General features: G+C 38.4%; 1 protein-coding gene across 2 annotated transcripts in view; it reads right to left on the bottom strand.

The window, feature by feature from the left end:
* DCC (DCC netrin 1 receptor) overlaps window positions 1–22,640 on the bottom strand; it is a 948,238-nt gene that overhangs the window by 486,084 nt on the left and 439,514 nt on the right. For both annotated transcript variants that reach the window (XM_084629005.1, XM_084629006.1), the window contains exons 4-5: window positions 19,542–19,692; window positions 18,994–19,130 (exon numbers count right to left, since the gene is read on the bottom strand). In XM_084629005.1, coding sequence (XP_084485131.1) covers window positions 18,994–19,130; window positions 19,542–19,692 — 288 coding nt within the window. The remainder of the gene's footprint in view (window positions 1–18,993; window positions 19,131–19,541; window positions 19,693–22,640) is intronic.

Genomic DNA, 22,640 nt, shown 5'->3' with positions numbered 1-22,640 from the left:
ACACCCATAGTTCTTCTAAATATAAACCGTCATAACACATAGCTCTCATACAGCAATGTTCATCCATACATCTCAAAGAACTTTACAGAGTAGGTTGATATTATTATACCCATTTTACAGATAGGGCAACTGAAGTACAGTGAGATAAAGTGACTTGCCCAAAGTCACTGGGAAAACCAGTATGGAACTGGTCTCCTGATGCCCAGTCTGGTGCCTTATCCAGCAGGCTAATCTCATTCCTGCAAGACGTAGCTCATTTGGTCATCCATCATTTACTGGGTGCCTTGACTCAGCTTGCTATGTACATGTGTTTTAGGGGCAGACACTATATGCTGTGCTCTCACAAACAGCATAACACAGTCCAACCATATTCTGAAAGAGTTTTTGCCCCTCCCTCCGTCCTTGGGGTTCAGATAGTGCTTTTACTTCAGATTTCAATGTATGAGATGCCTAGCAGGGACCCAGTCAGGCTGGCAGTTAGCTCCAAACTCTCTTCTGTCATTCTGTAGGATTGTCTTCTTCCTTAATACACAGAGCTACAAGAAAAATGCAAGCTTCCCTCTTAAAAAGGCAGTATTTGTTATACCATATGCAGTATTAATTACTACTGTAATTTTAGGCAGAAGCAACCATACATGGTACACATTCCCATACAAGTCACTGGGACTTTTTCTCCAATGACTGAGATTAAATAACTATTAAATTACTGTGCATGGCTCTCGGTGTTGTGGTTTTTGAGGTCCTCACAATCTTTAAGGAATTTGTCCTTACAACACCTCTGTGAGGTTAGCACCCTAACCACTGAGCTATCTCTCTGCTCAAGGTAGGAAACTGGTCTCGGGATTTTAGTGCTGTTTGTGAGGGATTAATGTTAGAGTCTTGTAATGTGACTGTCTGAAATTCCTCTTTGGTTGTGTAATAGAAGCTTGGAATTAAGCTCGTCAAATTGGTGCTTTCCCAGAAATGTTGCACAATTCACAGATTTTGGGTGGGGTATAAAAATATCTTTTGAAAAAAAATTTTTTTAATGGCAGGAATCTCCAAGCAGCGGAATATTAAGATTGGTTGCCTTTTGGATCTACCTCACTCCCCATGTTTCTTCCCAGCATAGAGTTTTATAGCAAGTAGTTTATCTCCGCACATATGCGTTTATCTCCCCATGGCAATGGATGTGGAGACCAGAAGTTGTTCTTGAATTCAGTCTGGCTGCAAATTCTCCTCTCACCACCCAACCACTCCAAAAAACCCAACAAAAAAAAAAGAATTTGAAAATGATTAGCTACCCATTCAGTTTAAAGTATATATTTATCAGTTGCTAGTGTGCTGGCATAAACAGATGACTGAGAAAAGCTGCCACGCTGCAAATTATTGTGAACTAAAGACTCTGGCAGTGAGACAAACAATATATTTGTAAGACTGTTAAAAATTAACACAGAGTGAACAAAAATGAATCCCAGCCCCATGAACCAATAAATTCAAAAACCATTTGAATAATATTTGAAACTCTAATTCTAAAGGTACTCTATGCAGTTCAACAACACTTCAATCTCGTTTAATTACATGGAACAATTTGCTTCGTAAATATCAAAAATGTATGCACTATCAATATACATACTTTTCAAATTCAGTATTTCTAGATAATGGCCAAAATTGATACTTCAATTAACTCCCATGCTAAGTCACTCAAGTAGCAGTCTCACAGATTGATTCTTTTTGAAGCAAAACTATATATACCTAAATTAGTAAAATGTTCCCCTATAACAACTAATGAACTTTACATTTGCAGACTTCAACCACATTCAGGAAACCCTCATCAAAAGAGAAGCTGCATGCTGCAAAAATAATCACGGATTTGACCACCAAAGTATTAAAGAAAAATTTTCAGAAAAATGGACTTTTTGCTCCAACTTGACTAAAAACATTTATAGTTTTGTGAAACTCATTAGACAACCCCAAATCACACGAGTTTCTTTACAGATTTGATTCTCAGCCCAATCTCATCACAAACTTTGCAAACAAACGTGAGCTAATTTAGTTTCACAACAAAACTAGTGAATTGAGACAGTTTTGACAAGTTTGCTTTGAGTTCATTTGAGTCCAAAGTTCAAAGTGAGCCAATCCACACAAACCGTGAACAAAGTATTTTTCCATGCATTGCTGTGTTTCCGTGCATTGCAATCTCTTAAATTGCAAACATGAGAAGATATCTAACTTGACTGCTTCTGAAATACAACAATAAATATATGAGCTGAAACAAAGGAAATTAACCCTTAGCTCTGAAACTTTTATGAGAAAAATAAGGGTTATTTTGATGGCAGTGACATTAGGATCTTTTGGGTTTGGGGGAGGTTGTTTCTGTTTTCATTAAACCAGAAATTTAATGAAAGAAAGTCCAAAAAACTTCCTTGTCAAGTTGGCTAATAGGTAGCTACTACATGCCATAAAAAATGCTTTTACTAAAATTCATGAGCTCAGTATTGCATTCTCTAGAGTTCAAAGTATGCTGTGCATACTTAGGGTGGGTTGAACTCCCAGGACTTTGAAGCAAACATTCATCTTGGAACAATCAGAGAGGTTCATAGACTTTTTAGGCACATCATATGGGGGGAAATGCGGGGTGGGGGGGAAGAGCCACAGTGAAAAAGAGAGAGGGTTTCATCAGATGGAAAACAAGTCAGAGAACAGATCCATTAGTCTCCTCCTTCCATGGAAAAAGGGATTTGGTTTGGACTTAGCTGGATAACAGAGAGGAGGGGGCAGATAAGGGGTAAGACATGGTTAGCAGTTAGAGCAAGGAAGTGAACTAAAGTAAAAAGAGCAGGTGGACTTTGTGGTTATGGGGAGAGGGCTTTTCAACACCTGAACAAAGATTCACTCTTGGTTAGAGGGATGGTTGAAGGCTCTGAAAGGTTCTTCTTGTGTACAAGCTTATATGTCTATCCACAGTTTACAGAGTTTGCAGTGTGATTCTTAAAAAAAAAAAGCTATCAAACATCCCAACTATGGGAGATGCATCCATTCTTGCAGGAACACTGATAGTGAATAGGAACATGAAAACCATAAAATGTATATTGTCAGCACAAAACATACTGCATTTCTGGGACTGTGTAATCTTTGTTTCTGGATATTTTAAAATGTTTAGCCCTCGTAAATATTTGCATAATGTGTCTTTTTTTCCCCAGATGGCTCCTTTAGAGAAATGTATCTTGTGGCATATAATCTTCTGTTACTTCCCACTGCTTTATCAAAACTATTTCCTCTCTCACTTAAAAAAAAAAAAAGAGTTCATTAAAAATTGCTCCACTCATTCTTTCAACGAAACCATCAGTGTAAAAATGATAAGATTGCCAAGGGGGAAACCTTACTGCTGAAGGTTAAGATAACAGGAAGCTTCATGTGACTTTCCCTTCTATAGCCTAGCTAAAGTTCAGCGAGAGTAAGCATGTTGCAGTCTGCTGATGCCTTATTCTCTGTTCTAGCTAGAGCTGTCTGATTAGTCTGCTAGTTTTCTCACTGAGATTTAATATCTACGCATAAACAGCAGCTCTCTCCTTTATATGAGAAAAAGAGAGACCTCATTTTATGATTTCTTCTTATACATAAAAGGTGCTTAAAACACTCCTGGTTAAGTCTAATTGGCCTACAGCTATGGTTTAATTCGATAAATTGAAATAAAACATTGCTCACAAACCCCATGCCAGGCTTAACTAATATGCATATAATAGACTTAAAAGGGAATCAGAAAGTAAATCCTAACTATATTGGTCTTTCCCAGCTACATACAACTAAAGTTATTCGGAGCATTCTAAAATGCTGCATATTTAAAAATTCGTTTCTCACTGATCACACTTGTGCTTTTTATTTTTTAATGCAGTCAAACTCTCACTTCACTTCTGGATTGTTTTGAGCACTATGTAGATGCTACAGTGTAGAAATCCCATGTGCCCGTGTAATAAAAATGAGTACCATAACGGGCACTAATTTGACAATATTAAAGCATGTAATATTAAAGCTTGTGCCAGGTGCAGTCTGTGGATGGAGAATTTCAGGGACTCTAGCAGCTTTCGCAACTTATCCTGACTCCTCTTACAAATATTTTATACGGTCATATGTAATTATGGAAAAAGTCAAAGCAAGGATGGGTTGCTGCTGGCTGTATAGTTATTATACATTTAAATACATTTAGGAATACATAGGAAGATCTTTAGTTTACTTTCCAGCTTCTATTTTAGGTGGAAGAGAAAAGTAGTGCACCTCATCCCAAAATCCACATTTATTTAGCAATCATTTGGGATTCACCTAGGTTTACTTATGCAGTTTATATGAACAATGATGTATCCATCACATAGATACAATTCAGTATTCCCCTCAGGCATATCTGAATTGTGTGCCTGAGCTAATAGATAAATGCAGATATTAACCCAGCCACCTTTTAGGAAGCCTTTGCTATGCTCCATACAACGTATTTTAGTTAACTTCACCTGAACCATTTGTTCCAACAGCTTTGAAAATCTGTCACAAATGGAACACCCATACTGTACACAGATTGACTGTACACTGAATACAGGTAGCATCTGAGTTCCCCAATGGGCACTAGCAGATCACCACTGTGGGAGCTGTAAATGACTTCAGTCTCTCTCTCTCCCAGCAAGTGGTGAATATACTCAGGAAAGCTAACATGAGGCATTTCTTCCAAGAATCTAAAGAACAAGGGATTGAAGGCTTCTGTGTGCATCATAATATGGGCTGAGATGCAGTAATTGGGACAGTTCTGACATTGGAAGTCTTCTATCCAGCCATCCATAGGGTGCAGTTAGAGGATATTATAGACCATACTCTGGAGACTTTTTTTCCTTCCCCTTCTCCCCCCCCCCGCCCGTTTCTTCTTCTTCTTCTTTTTTTATAAATTGAAGGTTTACAGCTGCACCGATGTGTGTTAATTGTGCTCATTTTATGCGGATGACTGTATAATCCAGATCTGATTGAGTGGAATTCACCATTCACTTCACTTAGGATCTACTAAAACCATTAAGCAAACTGAGGTTCAATCACTCTTGTCAGAGATTGAATCAAACTGGAACTTTGAGGCAAAAGGGTAGAGACTGATCCAATGAACATTGTCATGAATGTCATGTTATAATAATATATAATATTCAGGCTTTCCACAAAATCTTTTAAGTGTCATGCTTTTCGTTTTCCTGTAGTCTATGAAACTGTACACACCAAATGTGGTGCTTTAGATGTTCCATCTGAGGGACAGAATTCCACTTCCTAGAATTTTCCTCGACCAACAACAAAAATCAAACCCAATATATTATCAATTCCATTTTTTCAAATGATAATAATGAAACTGGACAACATTTTACAGGTTTATAAATGTATCAGCCTAAAATATTTTTGTCAAGCTTTTTGCTGCAGAAAGTGCTCCTGAGCGCTTCAATAAGTGTACACCCAGAACAGTAGTGCAAAACACTTTGACAGAAACAAAAAAACACTTATCCCATTACTGTATATATTTATGCAGTCTTGAACTTCTAGCTTAACAGATCATTCTCAGAAGCATTCAGCTACAAGCACTTCTGTCCATTCTGCTAAGTAACAAAACAAGATGGTAAAAATCCAACAGGAAATTTGAACATATTAAGGTGAAGGTACGAATCAGGAAAAAACTCCTACCAGAAAAATGAGACCGCTCATCCACAGAAAAGCTTTGTGCTGAAAGAGGCCTAGTTCTCTTAGGACTCCAGCAGCCTAATCACTCCTGGTTTTGTTTGTTTTTTACAAGCTGTTTGGAGTGTCTGTGTGTGTGTGTGTGTGGTGGCATGATCTGTCACTTTTACTCCACAAAACCAGTCAGCGCTATAGGGAAAGTCCCCTTTCATTTCGTGTTTTCCTAGCTTCTTGTCTTCTATCTTTGGAATGTGCCTAGCACACCGGCGATGCTACTGCAAATAAATAAATACTATGTTAACATTCATAATATATTAATGTCGAGACAGTCCTATGATACAGAGGTTTCTAGCTTTATTATCCAACACCCACAGGAGAAGATGCTGAGTGATACAAGCCCAGCACATGCAATGCAATATTTAAGAGCCTTTTGCACTGTATTTTTGAAATTACCCTTAAGGCTAGAACTCTCAGAAAGGCTCGGTACCCATAACTGGGGCCAGATTTCAAGAAAGCTCGGTGTCTGAGTTCTTTTGACAAGCTAGCTGTTATTCAGGTGCCTCAGAGGGAATGAACTCTTTCTAAAATTTGTCCCCGATTTGGGTACTGAGCACTTGAAAATATGACCCTAAGCTCTTTTGAAAATCTGGTCCCATAACCTCTTGTGTGGAGCATGCTGTAGTGGGGGTGTGGAATTCACTATAAACAGAATAAAGATGCTTTCTTTCAAGATTTATTTATTTATTGGGGCTTATTTATTTATTCGTTTGTTTGTTTGTTTTTCAGTGAATCATTTTGGCAGCAGCTGATGCCAATAGCTCTTAACAAAAGAAAAACCCAAACCAAACACATCCACTCAGCCAGTGTAAACTGAAAAGTAATTTCAGTTTTCCTCAATGGGTCATTTTTTGGCAGGTGGAGGGGTTGGTTTACAACTATATTTAATGACTTTGCCTTTATGCAAAAATAAAAAATGTTACTTATTTCAGATACTAATAGGGAATAGCAGCATAGATGTGGCAGGTACTGACTGGGGTGTAGAGAGGTGCATAGGGCACTACCCTACGATTCTGACGTGTCTTTACTCAACTCACCTAAGTAGTGCTTCACCATCTACACTGCTATATATACACCTGTGCTCGGGATGCATACAGTATATGTACTCTACACATTACCATAAGGTTAGACATAGCCTAAATTCCCATAAATGACACTCCTTTCCTGTGGGTTAGGAGAAATTTTAAAGGGCTAGAAGTTTTCTAAGACATGTGTACTAATTAATCTTTGAAACAATGAGAGAGATAGACAGACATTCTTCCCATTTGACAGCCGGAGAAAGTTAGGCATTTTGGGTCAGAGTTGTCTTGATTTACATCTGCTGGGAATCTGCCACAGTATTGTTCAGGGACCGATCTCTCAGGCGTGATGAACTGTCCATTCCACTAATTTGCAGAGTCACTCAGAAAATATAGATCTTGCCAGTCTACAGCCTTAACCACAAAATTATCCTTCCTCTTTTGAAGGACAATTGGTATCTACACTTCCACTGTTAAGGTCTGGCCAATAATAATTCACGTAATTTGATAATTTAGGCCCACTTCCTATAATTTGTTGAACAAGCAGAGTCTGTTTTGCCCACATGCAATGAATTGCAAAATCCAGGCTCAAATCATGAAATTGTTTTCTTTTCTGACCCTTTAAAGAATAAGGAGAAGTGAGTTATAAATACCAGATTAATTACTGGAGGAAGAAAGAAAATTGGGGTGCCATTACAATTGACATTTTCTCCTGCATAATGTAGAATAGTGCAGGGAATGCCAAGAAGGCATAGAATCAACATCCATAACACAGTGGTAACCATTAGTTTTAATTTATTAGGTAGTTTGCTAACAACTATATTGTGTTCTATTAGAATTTATTACATTTTATTGTCTGTTACCATGGATGTCAACACAGGCTTTACATACTCATAACTATTCTGAGTCAGAAGCAGCAACAATAAAACTTAGCAAAATCCATTCAGTCACAACCCTAAATTGTAGCAATGTAGAAGATCGTGGAGGTTAATGAACTGACATTTTGGCCTGATTTTCAAAGATGTGTGCTCACCTGCAAGCCCTGCATCTGAGACCAGACAACCTATGGGCAAATTAGTTATGAAACAGCATACAAACCAGTTTTTAAAATCAGTCTGAGTCAAGATAGTGTAGTTGCTAAGCAACAGCATTAAAAGAATGCATGATTTTTTGTTTGTTTGTTTGTTCCTCTATTCTGTTGCTTATTTCTCAGGGGGGGGAGACAAATATTTAAATTGGAATTTAATAACTGTTTTGCTTTTTAATTACACAACATTGAAAAATTAATGAATAATATCTGGGCTTCTGAAGAATAACAGAAGAGAGAATTATACATCTGCATGCATAGTCATGGTCATCAGGGTGGTAAGCATGAGTGAGAGGGACAACAAATGAAGCTATGTGCCTGCTGTGTTTGTATATGGCCCAATCCTGCTTCTGAAATAGTGGGGAAAGTCCACCTTGACTCCAGTGTTATCAGAATAAGGCCCTAAATTTTGACCCTCATGAGCCAAACATCAATCAACGCAGTACCAAAAAAAGTACAGTGTACAGCTTAGTGTTCCTACATGGACATAAGGTATGGCCTTACATGTTAGATGAAGATAAAATTTTGAAAAACACTTAAGTAACTTAAGAACCTAAGGGGGAGATTTTTGAAGGCACAAGGAGCAGTTAGACTCCTATCTCTCACAGAAAGTTATGTGGAGTTAGGCAGCCATTCTCCTTTTGTGCCTTTGAAAATCTCCCACTGTACCATTTTCAAAAGTGACTTAGGTGCCTAGGAACCTAACACCCATCCACTTTCAATTAGAATAAGGCTCCTAAGTGCCTAAAAGCCAGATTTACACAGGTATTTAGGTGCCAAAAGATACAAATAGGTGCCTCGTGGGATTTACAGAAGATTAACTTGAAGCCTGTGGGAGTTAGGTGCCTAACCTTTTGAAAATCCCAATAGGTACTGTGACAAAGTTCCTCCTCTGCCTCAGTGGCAGATTAATGATTTTTCCACCCCTAGGCCCAGAAATAATTGCCGCCCCCCCCACCCCAGCTCACCTCCGCTCCAACTCCGCCTCCTCCCCTGAGCATGCCACAGGGTCCTACTTCTCCCCACTCCCTGCCAGTGCTTGTGCGTGAAACAGCTTCGCAAAGGAGGAGGGGAAGGGGGAGGAACGTAGCACGTTCAGGAGAGGAGGTGGGGCTGGGGCAGGGATTTAGGGAAGGGGACCAATAGGGGCAGGGAGGGGGTGGGGAATGGGGGCAGGGAAGGGGTGGAGTTGGGGCAGGGCCGGAGGGTGCAAACTGGCATCGGGGGAAGCAGCCTCTGGCTGCTATTATAAATTTGCCGCCCCTGCAAATTTGTCGGCCTAGGCATTAATACACCGCTGCTCTGCCTTGGTGGGTCCTGTGCTTATTGGCGGATTTGCTCGCCTCAGAGATTCACGGCAGCCCTCAGTTTGGCCATTTTTGCTAGTGGCTCAAACCTGCCATTCACTCAGCTAACCTCATCACTGGCCAGCATGAGAAAAAGGAAGGAGAACAATCACCGCAGTCTCTGCTGATCCACCATGTGGATCGGGGAACAGCCCAGAGACCTTCCCCTCTGGTGGAACCCACAGTCCAGGTCAACTCCTCCTGGGTCTGATCAGGAGTTGGGAGGTTTGGGGGGAACCCAAGCCCGCCCTCTACTCCGGGTTCAGGCCAGGGCCCTGAGTGCCTCCTAGAACAGCTGCGTGACAGCTACAACTCCCTGGGCTACTTCCCCATGGCCTCCTCCCAACACCTTCTTTATCCTCACCACAGGATCTTCCTCCTGGTGTCTGATAATGCTTATACTCCTCAGTCCTCCAGCAGTACGCCTTCTCACTCTCAGCTCCTAGTCCCTCTTGCTCCCAGCTCCTTGCACACATGCCAGAAACTGAAGTGAGGTCCTTTTTATACTCAGGTGCCCTGATTAGCCAGCCTGCCCTAACTGATTCTAGCAGCTTCTTAATTGGCTCCAGGTGTCCTAATTAGCCTGCCTGCCTGAATTTGTTCCAGCAAGTTCCTTTCTGTTTCAAAAAAAAAAAACTGCCCCTGTTACCTTACCCACGGAAAATGAACCTCCTTCATCTGGGACTAATATATCTGCCTTCTAACTCTCTTCTGTAGCCATCTGGCCTGACCCTGTCACAGTACCTATCTGCATCTTTAAACACCTTTGTACACCCAGTTCTGAGTCTCTTTTGAAAACAGCCCTTAGACTCCTAAATCATTTAATCGGTTCAGAAAATTTTACCCCAAGCCTAAAAAGTGATTCCTTTGACAGTTTCTTGAGGAGAACACATAGGCAGCTGCATAATACAGATGCCATAAGTGGTTGCCTAGAGCAGCAAAGCATCCAGTAACTGTTTGTGTGGGTGACAGCAAGTTGGTGTGATAGAGCAGTACGGATTGGCATTTGCTGGTTTGCCTATCACAGAAGAATCGTTAGTGTTGGCCATAAGGGGGATGTGTATCGGTGTCACTACAGAATATTGAGATATAAATAAAAACAGGTTTCAGAGTAGCAGCCGTGTTAGTCTGTACCCGCAAAAAGAACAAGAGTACTTGTGGCACCTTAGAGACTGACAAATTTAGTCTCTAAGGTGCCACAAGTACTCCTGTTCTTTTTGCAAATAAAAACAGAGCATTCTAGTTACCAGTATAGTTGTTGTTCTGCAGATTTGAGGACATATGTGCAGTAGATCATTAAACTATCCATACAGAACAACAGATTACTACCTGCTATTGTGATGATCTGTCCTTTTTGTAGAATAGATCTCACTTGTTATTATGCAGTACAGTTGAATCTTTTTATAAGGCTCAATATGAGCAATTTCCATTCTGATTGTTATAGAGTATCTGACTGATCACTACAGCCAGCTCTACAAAATGATATGTTTCCTAAATTAGAGAGTTATGCATAGAAGTAGCAAAGGCATCATGCCAATACTGATCTTCCTGTGCAGATGGATTCAAACCGGTTTTCCCACAGACCGATGCATTTCCATTGCCACAACAAAGATCTGGGGAAATCATCCTCAAATTCAGTATCTCCAACAATTTCCCCTAGGTCATTTTGAGAGAGCACCAACAACAAATAGCTCCTTTCTACATGCATATTCCGCTGTTGGGTTGAACATGAATATGCATATTAGCTGAAACTGGCAATAAGTGGAGTTTTATTCAAGCCTTTCCCATAAATAAGTAGCACAAGAGAGGTGTGGCCTGTGCATTTGTAAGAACCTAGCCCACAGGTGTATTGACAAGGACTACTTTTTCAGAAGTGTCTGAATGAGTTAGGTGCTCAGTTCCCACTGAAATTCAATGTAAATTAGGTGCTTATTCTTAGATTACCAAACACCGTCCCCAGACATCCTTGATCTGGGTTCATTTTCAATTCACTCTTGTGAGAGCCCTTTAAGGCAAGACACTAGCAGAATTTTTTCTATCATGCTGCTACAGACCGAACTGCTCACATTTGCACCAACAGGTTCAAGAAAGCAAGGAACACAGCAACAAAGAAAATGCTATACTGGATACAGCAGTGCTCATCTTAGTCCAGCATCTGGTCTCGGACATTGACCAGTACCAGCAGATTCAGCATAAAGCAGAGTAAAGTTATGGAACCCCACCTCAAAATGGAAAGTTTCTTCTTTACCATTCATTCATTAGATGTCGACTAATGCATGGAAACATAGGGGCTTATATCCCTACCAAAATTCTATTTTTAAAAACTTTGTTTATAACAACTCTGGATGTTTTCATTATTCATATAAAATGTCCATTCTTTTTATAATCCTACTAAACTCTTAGTTTCAATGCTACCTTCAACATCCTTCTATATTCTAGCAATAAAGTTTTCTTTCCTTGAGGCAAACTTGAACCAGAGACTCTAAGCAGACAAATCTTCATCACACCCCTCCATTTCTCCCCACACTTCTGCTTTTCTCTTTTTATTTCTGTTTCTCACCAAAAGCAAAGTTCACCTGCGATGCAAATCACAAGAAGGCTTACTTATGATCAAAACCTGTGAGGTACCTAGATTTCTCCACCCTCGGTGATACTGCCTTTATTGTGTGAGCCTTGCATGCAGGCACCCAACTTATGGGGTAAGAAAAAACTTCCATCACAGCCTTAATAAAAACAGAGGGTCAACAAATATAACTTATTCTGTATGACACAAAGTCTACAATTTTCAATTACTTAAAAAAATGCTAGAAAAGGATTTAATAAGATTTTAAGATAAATACGGGGTATATCCCCAATAGCACTGCTTTTCATAACATTTGCAGTAACTGCATCTGTATCATCTTCATCATAATTCTTCCATTTTCTTCATAAGCATGATGCAACAGTGGATGGAGTGATTCTCAAGGAAACATTACAGCCTCTCAATCAATTGCATAAAACACATTCTGAACACTGACCAAATGGGTGTTTACTAGATGGAAAATAACTGCTCCTATGGAGCCCTTAAAGTCTATTGATCGCATAATATGTATTTTAAAAATTTTCTAAATAAGAGAAAACAAAGATGAAAGGAAATATTGATCCATCCAGTTCAGCCCATCTTTTGGAATGACTAGCTGAATTTTAGTAGGTATAAAGTTGAAGTGCCAGCACTCCTCAGAGATTCATCCATTCTTTTTTATGTTTGCAGCTCTTGCGACTTCTTTGAGCACAGGCAGCCTATCCCATTTCCCAACAGCACAATGCAAAATATTTTCCAATGCCCAAGCTAAATACATTACTTTTACTTCATTCATGTCAACGCTTAAACATATTTTTGATACTTAATATTACTGTGAAAACACCAGGAAACAAAAGACATCAATGCAAAGCATGCCCTTACAGTTCCATGGAATTTAACCACACAATTCCCACTAATGCCACGAAGAGATAAATCGTAAAAAGAATGAGAAGAAAATGGACACTGCAGCATGATGAAACTGACAAGCCTCTCAGCAGCACTGAAGAGCTGGGGCATGGGGAAGCAAAAGAGGAGGGACTTCGATAATGGTAAGAGGAAATGACAGGGTGGATGAGTTATCCTCTTGCATCCTTAGTTTGCTTCTGCATTCACTTCTGATATATACAGAAGAAATTTAAAAAAAAAACCTCTGATATCCTGTATTCTACTTTTGGACCTTCACCTCATATTGATGGTAAAAATGACTTGAAGGGAGTTTTTACAGCCTTTTGGGGATTTAAGATTTATTAATTTTTTTTAAAAATGGCCTGGGATAATGCATCATGGAACCATCTTTTGGATGGTCTGTTTCCACTTTAGCTTTCCATTGCATACATAAACATACAATGTTCCAAACAGAATGATAGATTCAGTTAGAGAATAAGTAAAGAGCTTCAACTGTGTTTGGCATTCAGAATAAAACACCTGACTGAACAATCTACGTCAGCTAGCTGCTGTGGGATTAGCTATTGGCCACAAACAGAACATTCAAAAATATTAACAGAACAGACTGATATGGGATCCTTAACTCACCCTACCATGCAAAGGTAAAGAGGGACAGATCCTCAACTGGTGTAAATTGTCTTCACTCCAGCAAATTCAATGGAATTATTACAATTTCTACCAGTTGAGGATCTACCCTGGAATGTTTCTGTGTCAGGGATTTAAGAACAGTGAATGATCTTTTACAATGTGGAATTATTTTACCATTGATGTTTAGTAATATGGTATATACTTGGACATATTTTTCACATCCAGAGTAGACTGAATCCTTCTTATATAAATGCTTCATGATTTGTGCCAAGCAGGGTAAGTTTAAAAGATGCTTCTGTAGCCTTAATATACAATTGACTGGCTTTTGTTCCTAGGCATGTCAAACAATGTTATTTCAACACAGGGCTTTTCCCCTAGCATTTACTCTGTTCCTAAATTATTCACACACAGGAACATGCTCCAGGCCTCCATCAGTCAGTATTTTTCATCCTTTTGATCTGTGCACACATATTCTGGCAATGGATGTTCCGCAGTGGAAATAAAACCAAACAAAGATTAGATTGACCATCCTTTGCAATACCGACTACCTCTTAGTCTTGGCAAACTAAACTAGACTTGTTGGAGACCTGGCTCATAACACCATGGAGGCTCATCTTTCTTGCTGGAAAATAAAACTGATGCAAAAAACAGTTGGTCCTGAAAACTCAATAGTAAAAGGTGCTTGTTTCCCTGGCTGCAGTTTGGAAGCATTTTCTAAGTTGTCTCTTTATAGATTACATATAACTTGCTTTGTAAAAACTACGAACGGTGTTTTTCTGTGAACACCACCTTTTGGACCCAATCTTCTGTTCTTGTTGGCAATCTCTGTCTAGTCAGTAACCTGAAACCATGCAAAGCCAGTGTGCTGACCTTGCACTGCTGTGAAACAATTCACTTCTGTATTGCTCTGTATGCGACATTTACAGGATCTTTAAATCACAGAAAGAAAGAACAACAATTATGTTATGTACAATAATCTCAACCCAATTAAAAGTAGCTTTGAGATCCAAGTGCAATTTTATTATGAACCTGAAAATATGTCACATTAATATGGAAGTGTTTATTTGATTAAAAATCTTCTTTATCCTCAAAAGACTATGTACATCTTCCTGGACTTGACAGGCACAATTCTAACTCTATGTTATTTGAAATCTGGCAGTCACATTATGTTTGCCATTGGAATGTATAGAATTTAGAGACTGTCAGGGATATGCATTCATTACAATAAATGCTTGCAAAAGTCAGTTTTGCAAAATTAAGCTCCAATCCAGTGACTGGAACTGGAAACTCTGACTCTCACTCCAGCATAACACTGTGCTGAAATCAGTGGGATTCCATGCTGGAGTAAAGACCTTTGCTTGATCAGTGCTATAATCCAGCCCATCTCAGGCCCATTCTTCCATACAGAAATGGCTAAAGAATCATAGAATCATAGAAGATTAGGGTTGGAAGAGACCTCAGAAGGTCATCTAGTCCAATCCCCTGCTCAAACCAGGACCAACACCAACTAAATAATCCCAGCCAAGGCTTTGTCAAGCCAGGCCTTAAAAACCTCTAAGGATGGAGATTTCACCACCTCCCTAGGTAACCCATTCCAGTGCTTCACCACCCTCCTAGTGAAATAGTGTTTCCTAATATCCAACCTAGACCTCCCCCACTGAAACTTGAGACCATTGCTCCTTGTTCTGTCATCTGCCACCACTGAGAACAGACGAGCTCCATTGTCTTTGGAACCACCCTTCAGGTAATTGAAGGCTGCTGTCAAATCCCCCCTCACTCTTCCCTTCTGCAGACTAAATAACCCCAGTTCCTCAGCTTCTCCTCGTAAGTCATGTGCCCCAGCCCCCTAATCATTTTTGTTGTCCTCCGCTGGACTCTCTCCAATTTGTCCACATCCCTTCTGCAGTGGGAGCACCAAAACTGGATGCAATACTCGAGGTGTGACCTCCCCAGTGCCAAATAGAGGGGAATAATCACTTCCCTCGATCTTCTGGTAATGCTCCTACTAATTCAGCCCAATATGCCATTGGCCTTCTTGGCAACAAGGGCACTCTGATGACTCATATCCAGCTTCTCGTCCACTGTAATCCCCAGGTCCTTTTCTGCAGAATTGCTGCTTAGCCAGTCGGTCCCCAGCCTGTAGCCATGCATGGGGTTCTTCCTTCCTAAGTGTAGAACTCTGCACTTGTCCTTGTTGAACCTCATCAGATTTCTGTTGGCCCAATCCTCCAATTTGTCTAGATCACTCTGGACCCTATCCCTGCCCTCCAGCGTATCTACCTCTCCCCCCAGCTTAGTGTTGTCTGCAAACTTGCTGAGGGTGCAATTCGTCCCATCATCCAGATCATTAATAAAGATGTTGAACAAAACCGGCCACAGGACCGATCCCTGGGGCACTCTGCTTGATACCAGCTGCCAACTAGACATTGAGCTGTTGCTCACTAATATCTAAATGAAATCACTAAACTTAATCTCTTGAGAAAGAGATTTTGTTCAACCTTTAAATTCACCTTCCAAGATCAAACAGGAAAAATTCCAACCCCAAAAGATGAATGCTTCTAAAAGCTTAAGACAATCTAGAAAGAAGAGTTATAAGGGACACTCATTAGCCAACCTAACCATAGCAATCATCTTGCCAGTGATTGTCATCATTAAACAGCCTAGTCCTTTAAAATCATTGCCAAGCATGCAGCTGATTTATAAAGTGAGGAGGTAATATTTACTGGACTTTTAAACTTTCTACTGCACAAGGAGACACAACTGACATCCTGCCAAAAAGGATTTGTACGTGAAATATTCAGAGTTAAAAATTTGGCAACAAATATTATTTAGCCTTTCTAGCAACTTCATTCCTTTCTGCATTTTTTAGCATTATGGCCAGTACAGGTAAGGGGTTGTTTTAAGATCCTCAAGAGAAATGATACCTAGGATCTTTCCAGTGAAAGACATTGGTTTTCCTGCCAGATAGTCTTTTATCTTTTAAATAATGAAGCTTTCGCCCTATCATGTGATGCAACTAACTTTGATCTAGTATTGACCCATTCACATTGCATTCAGGAGAAGATTTAATTATTGGAGTGTTTAATTTTTTAGGTGACACATGTAAAATGCTTGCCCGCCCTTTTCTCCAGAACATACTCTTACACGAACTGTTTACATGAAAACAATTATCTTTCTAATAAACAATGGATTCTTTACAACTAAATGTGCATTTGCAATTCACAGTTTTTGTTTGATAAATAACTCAACTTTTTCTGAAGAACATATACGGATTTATACCCCACCAATGGGAAATGAATAAACCATCAATTAATTATTACATGTCTATAAATTAGGCTGATGGTATGAGCAACTCTGGTAAACTTCTCAGAGAGTTTCCTACTTATGGAGATGAATTTAACAAATATATATGTCCAATTTTTATGAAAATAAGGATATGTGGGGATTTCTATTGCCCTCCATTAGTAGGTGTGTCGTTTTTGTTGAATCTTTTACATATTCACTATAGCAATACAACATAATAATTGTTGCTAAGCAATATGATACATGGTGTTAATTTAAAGCTGCCACCCTACATGCTTATGAAAATAAATGACCAAACTTTTAAAAGTTATCAAAATTGTACTTCCAAAACTTACACCCACATTTCATTAGCTTATGTGACTAGACACTTATGCAAAAAAACCCAACCCACTTTACTTTGCATATACAATTGATTGTTTTGCATGCACAATGTTTGTATTATGCATTTTTATTATGTATTTTGCATGCATTTGCATGTTTCTGTGTCAAATTTAGATCTCGTTTTCATTGTGTCAGTGATTGTGCTATCCCTTTATGCTGGTACAGCCCCAATCAAACTGTGGTCAATAAGTAACAAGTGCCACCTTTTGAAACCTCTCTTCTACCATTCATATATGACCATTATCACTGAAGTATCTGAATCCAAGTTTGTCCCCAAAATTGTAGTACACTCCCCGTTACATATTTCTCTCTGTATAAGCATGAAAATAAATGCAAAGTTAATTTCTATATAATGCATTTTTAGCATAACATTATTATATATTTATATAGAGTCATAGTCCAGCGATAGTAAAGTGCATTATAGAGAACAAAGACATGGGCTGAGATTTTCAAGTCCCGAAAGGATTTGGATATGAAATTTCTATTAACTTTCATGGAAACTGGATAGCCAAATCCTCTACAGAGCATTGAAATTTCAGCTTTGGCCCATGCCACAGGATCCTGCAATCTACTATAGGCGAGAAAAAAAGAAGATTCACATAAATAGCTGCAGTTCTTTATAATTTCATTGTTGGTTTCTGATCAGCATCTTTCGGCAAAGCTAAATAAGCCTTTTATCCCAGAAGTTTTCTTCCATTTCTGTGTTTGATTCTTTGCAGATTGGAAATGTAGGTTTACAATAAATAGTTAAGGTGAATTTTTTGCAATTATAAAATCATTTTTTAATTTTCAAAATGTAGCCAATAAAACAATATATTGTATTAATGTACCTAAAGCAATAGAAAGAAAGTTTCCATCATGTGTAATTACTATAACGTTGCATTATGATTTGATAAAAGGATATTGTTATACAAGCATTGAATATCCTATAATCCAACTTTGGGCTCTGTTCTCTAATGGAAGTATTTTAATGCATAAGCTTTAAAACCAGAATGCAAAATGAACAGCACATTGAAATTATGCTATTGTTTGACAAAGTATTATCTATGTAGTTTCTTGAATCTTATTGAATAATGCTAATGCAGCTTGGTATTGTTCTCCGATTAAAAAAACACAACACTTCTCAGAATTTATTATAATTCTGGTTCTATTAAAATTTGACACAATAGGGGAGAAAAGCCTGTTTCAAAATTTCTAGGACATCTTTTCACATGTTTCTCAGACAACATATTTTGTTAGTTAGCCACTAAACCTATCATCTGAAATAGAGGAGAAAACATTTTTATGTAGAAGGTAAAACTAGAGTGACCAGATGTCCTGATTTTATAGGGACAGTCCTGATATTCGGGGCTTTTTCTTATATTGACCTATTATGCCCCACCCCCTGATTTTTCTATCTGTTCACCCTAAGTAACACAGGAAATCCTCACTGCATCATTGCTCAGTGGGTAGCATGAAAGGTGATCTTCCAAACTTGGGGGTGGGAAACAACATATTTTTGCTTGAATTCCTGATCTTCAACCCAAAGGTTTTTAAAGCCTGGCCATTAAAAGCAACAACACAGGCACATAATACCAGATGCTAAAGCAAGGCCATGGAGTCATAAGAGAAAGAGAAAACAATAAATCAATTTCAGTAAGCAATACTATAGTTATGCACAACTTGCTAAAATAAGATTGCAGATCACCATTGTCTCCATTTGTGATGCCATAAACAAGAAAAAACAGCTAACTGAATGGAGCAAGCTGGGATTTGACACCAACAAATATTCTACTAGCAATTAGATTATAAGCCATAGACATCGTAAGAAGTTTTATTCTGCTGTTTTATGTTCTTCCATGAGGTATATTGATTATTTGTATACACCGTTTATAGGTGAGTGAAAATCCTGTTCAAAGAAGGGTGGGAACTCCACCAGCTTAGAGATAAGTACATGGAGACGCACAGAGGAAGGAGTTATATAAACGCTAACGGTTATCCACGTTCTTGGGAAAGCAAAGGACTCCTCTCGAACAGAGTCTGGAAATCTGTACTCACCCATAACTGTGAGCTGGGCAGAGGCACTACTGTTCTCATTCTTGTAGCTGACAATGCAAGTGTATGTCCCAGAATCGTCATCAGTCACATTAGAAATAAGTAAGTTACTGCCAGCCAATAATGAATATTTTTTGGATCTGTAACATTGACAAAAAAAAAAAAATCCACGTTCACATTAATCTCCTAAGAAAAGTACTCAGGATCTAAGGTACTCCACAGAGACTTTTTGGTGAGCTAGCTCTGATCTTATAATGTTGTTATTAAATGTGATAATTAACTTTTGAATGCCGCTCTACCTGATTTAAATAGCATTTCATAAAAGAAGGCATTTATGGCCAAATTCTGCCCTCAGATGTGCATGCACAGCTGCAAAGGAAGAAAACAGGAGTTTCATGTGCACATCCAGTCTTATTATTACTTAAAATGAAAGCTTGATCTCCTCAAAGCTGAACCAAATTGACAACACTTAAAATGGTAGTTAATGTTTTACCCTTACTTCACCCTGGGAAACAAATTTTCATTACATAAGAGACCCGAGTATTAAATACCTGACAGGAATAATTTCATCTCCTCGCATCCATGTGAAGGTGGGTGTGGGAAACCCAGAAACACAACACTCAAGAACGGCATCTTTTCCCTCAAGGGCTACCACATTTGATGGTCTCTGCAGGAAAAATTGCTGTCTGTGCAAACCTGGATCTGTGAAGGAAAAAGAGAGAGTTATCAGAAAATGCTGTTTGATTTCAGAACAGGGAATCAAAATAGCCTGTCACTAATGGACTCAAGGAATTCAGGTCTTCAAGTCTTCTCTCTGAAGAGGAAAAAAAACAGTAATAAAGAACTATAGAAAGGACTATGGAATGGAGATCTGATGAAGCTGTTTGTGGATGGAAGCCAATGGAGCTGCTTGATTCTGGGGCAATGTTATCTTTTTGAATAGCTGTAGAAGCATTCTTTAGAGATTGGAGTCAGAGCTGAGTCTTGGGAAGGCCACAGAAAAAGTTGCACTCAAGCAAGAAGAGACAAAGGCATGTATAATGATGTCAGAAAAGCTGGGGTCAAGGTAGTCACGGTATTTTGAAAGTGTTGATAAGCAGATTGATAAATATGAGAGGTGAGAGAGAGGAAAAGGGAAACTCTAGTAAATCAAGGAAGTCATCAAGATTATGAACCATGGACATAAACGGAAAGTCTGAATTGAGAAGGAAGTTAGGAGAAAGAGGAGTGTCCAAAAAGCTCCTTTGGCTCAAGGGAGGCTCCTGAGACAAATTTACTGGGTGATGTTGAGACACAGCTTCAAATTCAGTTGGTAGTAAGGAAGGCAGAAAATAGACAGAAAGGGTGACCAGGAAAGAGTCAAAGTAGTGAAAAGATTGGACAAAGACAGACAGATATTCCTATATTTGTTTACTGTGTATATAATAGCAAGCATCGAGAAGTTTAACAAAGGTATCACTTTACTTTACAGGGTAGATAAAACACTTGAGAACAGAACTGTGGAAATTCCTGATATGCCATGGGGATGAGATGTCTTAAGTCTGTTCCAACTCTATTTAAAATGATTTCAGAATATATATATATATACACACACACACACACAGAGTAACTACCATTACACATACTTCCATTTCACCTGACAAACACTGACACCTGCAAATCTCACTTAAGTTAGCAGGAAGCCACAACATTTAGGATCTCAGGTCCAAAGTAATGGTTCTGTTTTACCAAACATATAGCTAGAAATTTTATTTATTTGTATGCACTGGCTGATCTGTTGCTCCATGTCTACCATACACCCAGCCTTCCAAGATACACATGCCATGCCCAACTGCAAGTTAGTAGACACAGCACAGGATTTACTTTGTGAAACTCTATGCACTTCATTATGCTGGAAGTTGGATTAGATGATCAAACTGGTCGATAAGATCACTACCTTAGAAGGTGTAACTTAAAGATACAGTAGACATAGAGAAATAAAATCTAAATGCTGCTTTAAAAATGCCAATTTTCCAAGCTAAAAACAGTTGTGAACAGAACTGAATAAGAGACAATATTTGAACATAAAAATTTGAATGCCAATTACGAATTGTGACTGCTTTATTATATGCTCAGAAAAACCCACTCTTCTGCTACCATGAAAGAAGGCTTCTTTGGTTAAAAAAGTCCTGATTAAGAGGGGAGATAAAGGCAGCAGTAAAAACTAATATACAGAAAACAAATTAAAAAGTGTGGAAGCTGATAGCAATGAATACAAACCAGGAGTTAGGAAATGCTAAAAATGAGACCAAAGGTATCAATGAAAAAAAGAAAATTTGCAGCCAGTAAGCTTAAGGGCATTAAGAAATAATTCTTTAAATAGATCAAGAATAAATTAAAGATAGCACTAGAACAGGTCCGAATAACACTCAAGGATGATAAAATTATGCATCATGATGCAAAAAAGGCAGAAGTATTCAATAAATATTTCTCTTGTATATTTGGAAAGAATCTGTTTGATATATTCCTATATTACAGTGATAATTAAATATCTTTTACTCCATCAGAATCTAGGGACAATGTTAAATTTGATAATGGCTATTTAGCATCTTGTTTAGCCATTCTTAAAAAAATGTTCCCAGATAACAGCATCCTCCTTTTTCAGATCAAGCCATTATTAACTGGAGGTAACTCAATGAAGCAGAAAATAGTTTTATTTTAAAAAAACTGAAAATTTTTCTGATCTGTTATTTCTCAGGCTGTCAAGCGATTAAAAAAAATTAATCGTGATTTATCACACGATTAATCATGCTGTTAAATTATAGAAAACCATTTATTTAAATGTTTTTGGATGTTTTCTACATTTTCAAATATTTTTATTTCAATTACAATATAGAATATGAAGTCTACACTGCTCACGTTAGACTGACCTCATACTTGGGAAAGCAACCCCCCCATCCTTTCATGTATTTACAGCTGCTCCTGTATTTTCACTCCATGCATCCGATGAAGTGGGTTCTAGCCCATAAAATCTTATGCCCAAATAAAATTGTTAGTCTCTAAGGTGCCTCAAAGACTCCTCGTTGTTTTTGCTGATACAGACTAACAAGGCTACCACTCTGAAAACTGCTTACTTTGTATTTATTTTTTATTACAAATATTTGTATTGTAAAAAAAAACAAAAGAAATAGTATTTTTCAATTCTCATAATACAAGTACTGTTGTGCAATCTCTTTATCATGAAAGTTGAACTTACCAATATAGAAGTATGTGCAAAAAATAACTTCATTCAAAAATAAAACAATGTAAAACTTTTGAGCATAGAAAGTCCACTCAGTCCTACTTCTTGTACAGTCAATTACTCAGACAAACAAGTTTGTTCACATTGCAGGAGATAATGCTGCCCACTTCTTGTTTATAATGTCATCTGAAAGTGAGAACAGGCATTTGTATGGCACTGTTATAGCCGGCATCTCAAGATATTTACATGCCAGATATGCTAAAGATTCATATGTCTCTTCATGCTTAAACCATCATTCCAGAGGAAATACGTCCAGGCTGATGATGGGTTCTCCTAGGTAACGATCCAAAGCAGTGTGGACTGATGCACATTCATTTTCATCATCTGAGTCAGTTGCCACCAGCAGAAGGTTGATTTTCCCTTTTTTGGT

The sequence above is a fragment of the Lepidochelys olivacea genome, assembly GCF_965140295.1.
Source record: "Lepidochelys olivacea isolate rLepOli2 genome assembly, chromosome: 5".
NCBI classification, from domain to species: domain Eukaryota; kingdom Metazoa; phylum Chordata; order Testudines; family Cheloniidae; genus Lepidochelys; species Lepidochelys olivacea.
The sequence above is the reverse complement of the archived record's forward strand: the minus strand, read 5'-3'. Positions and strand labels throughout refer to the sequence as shown.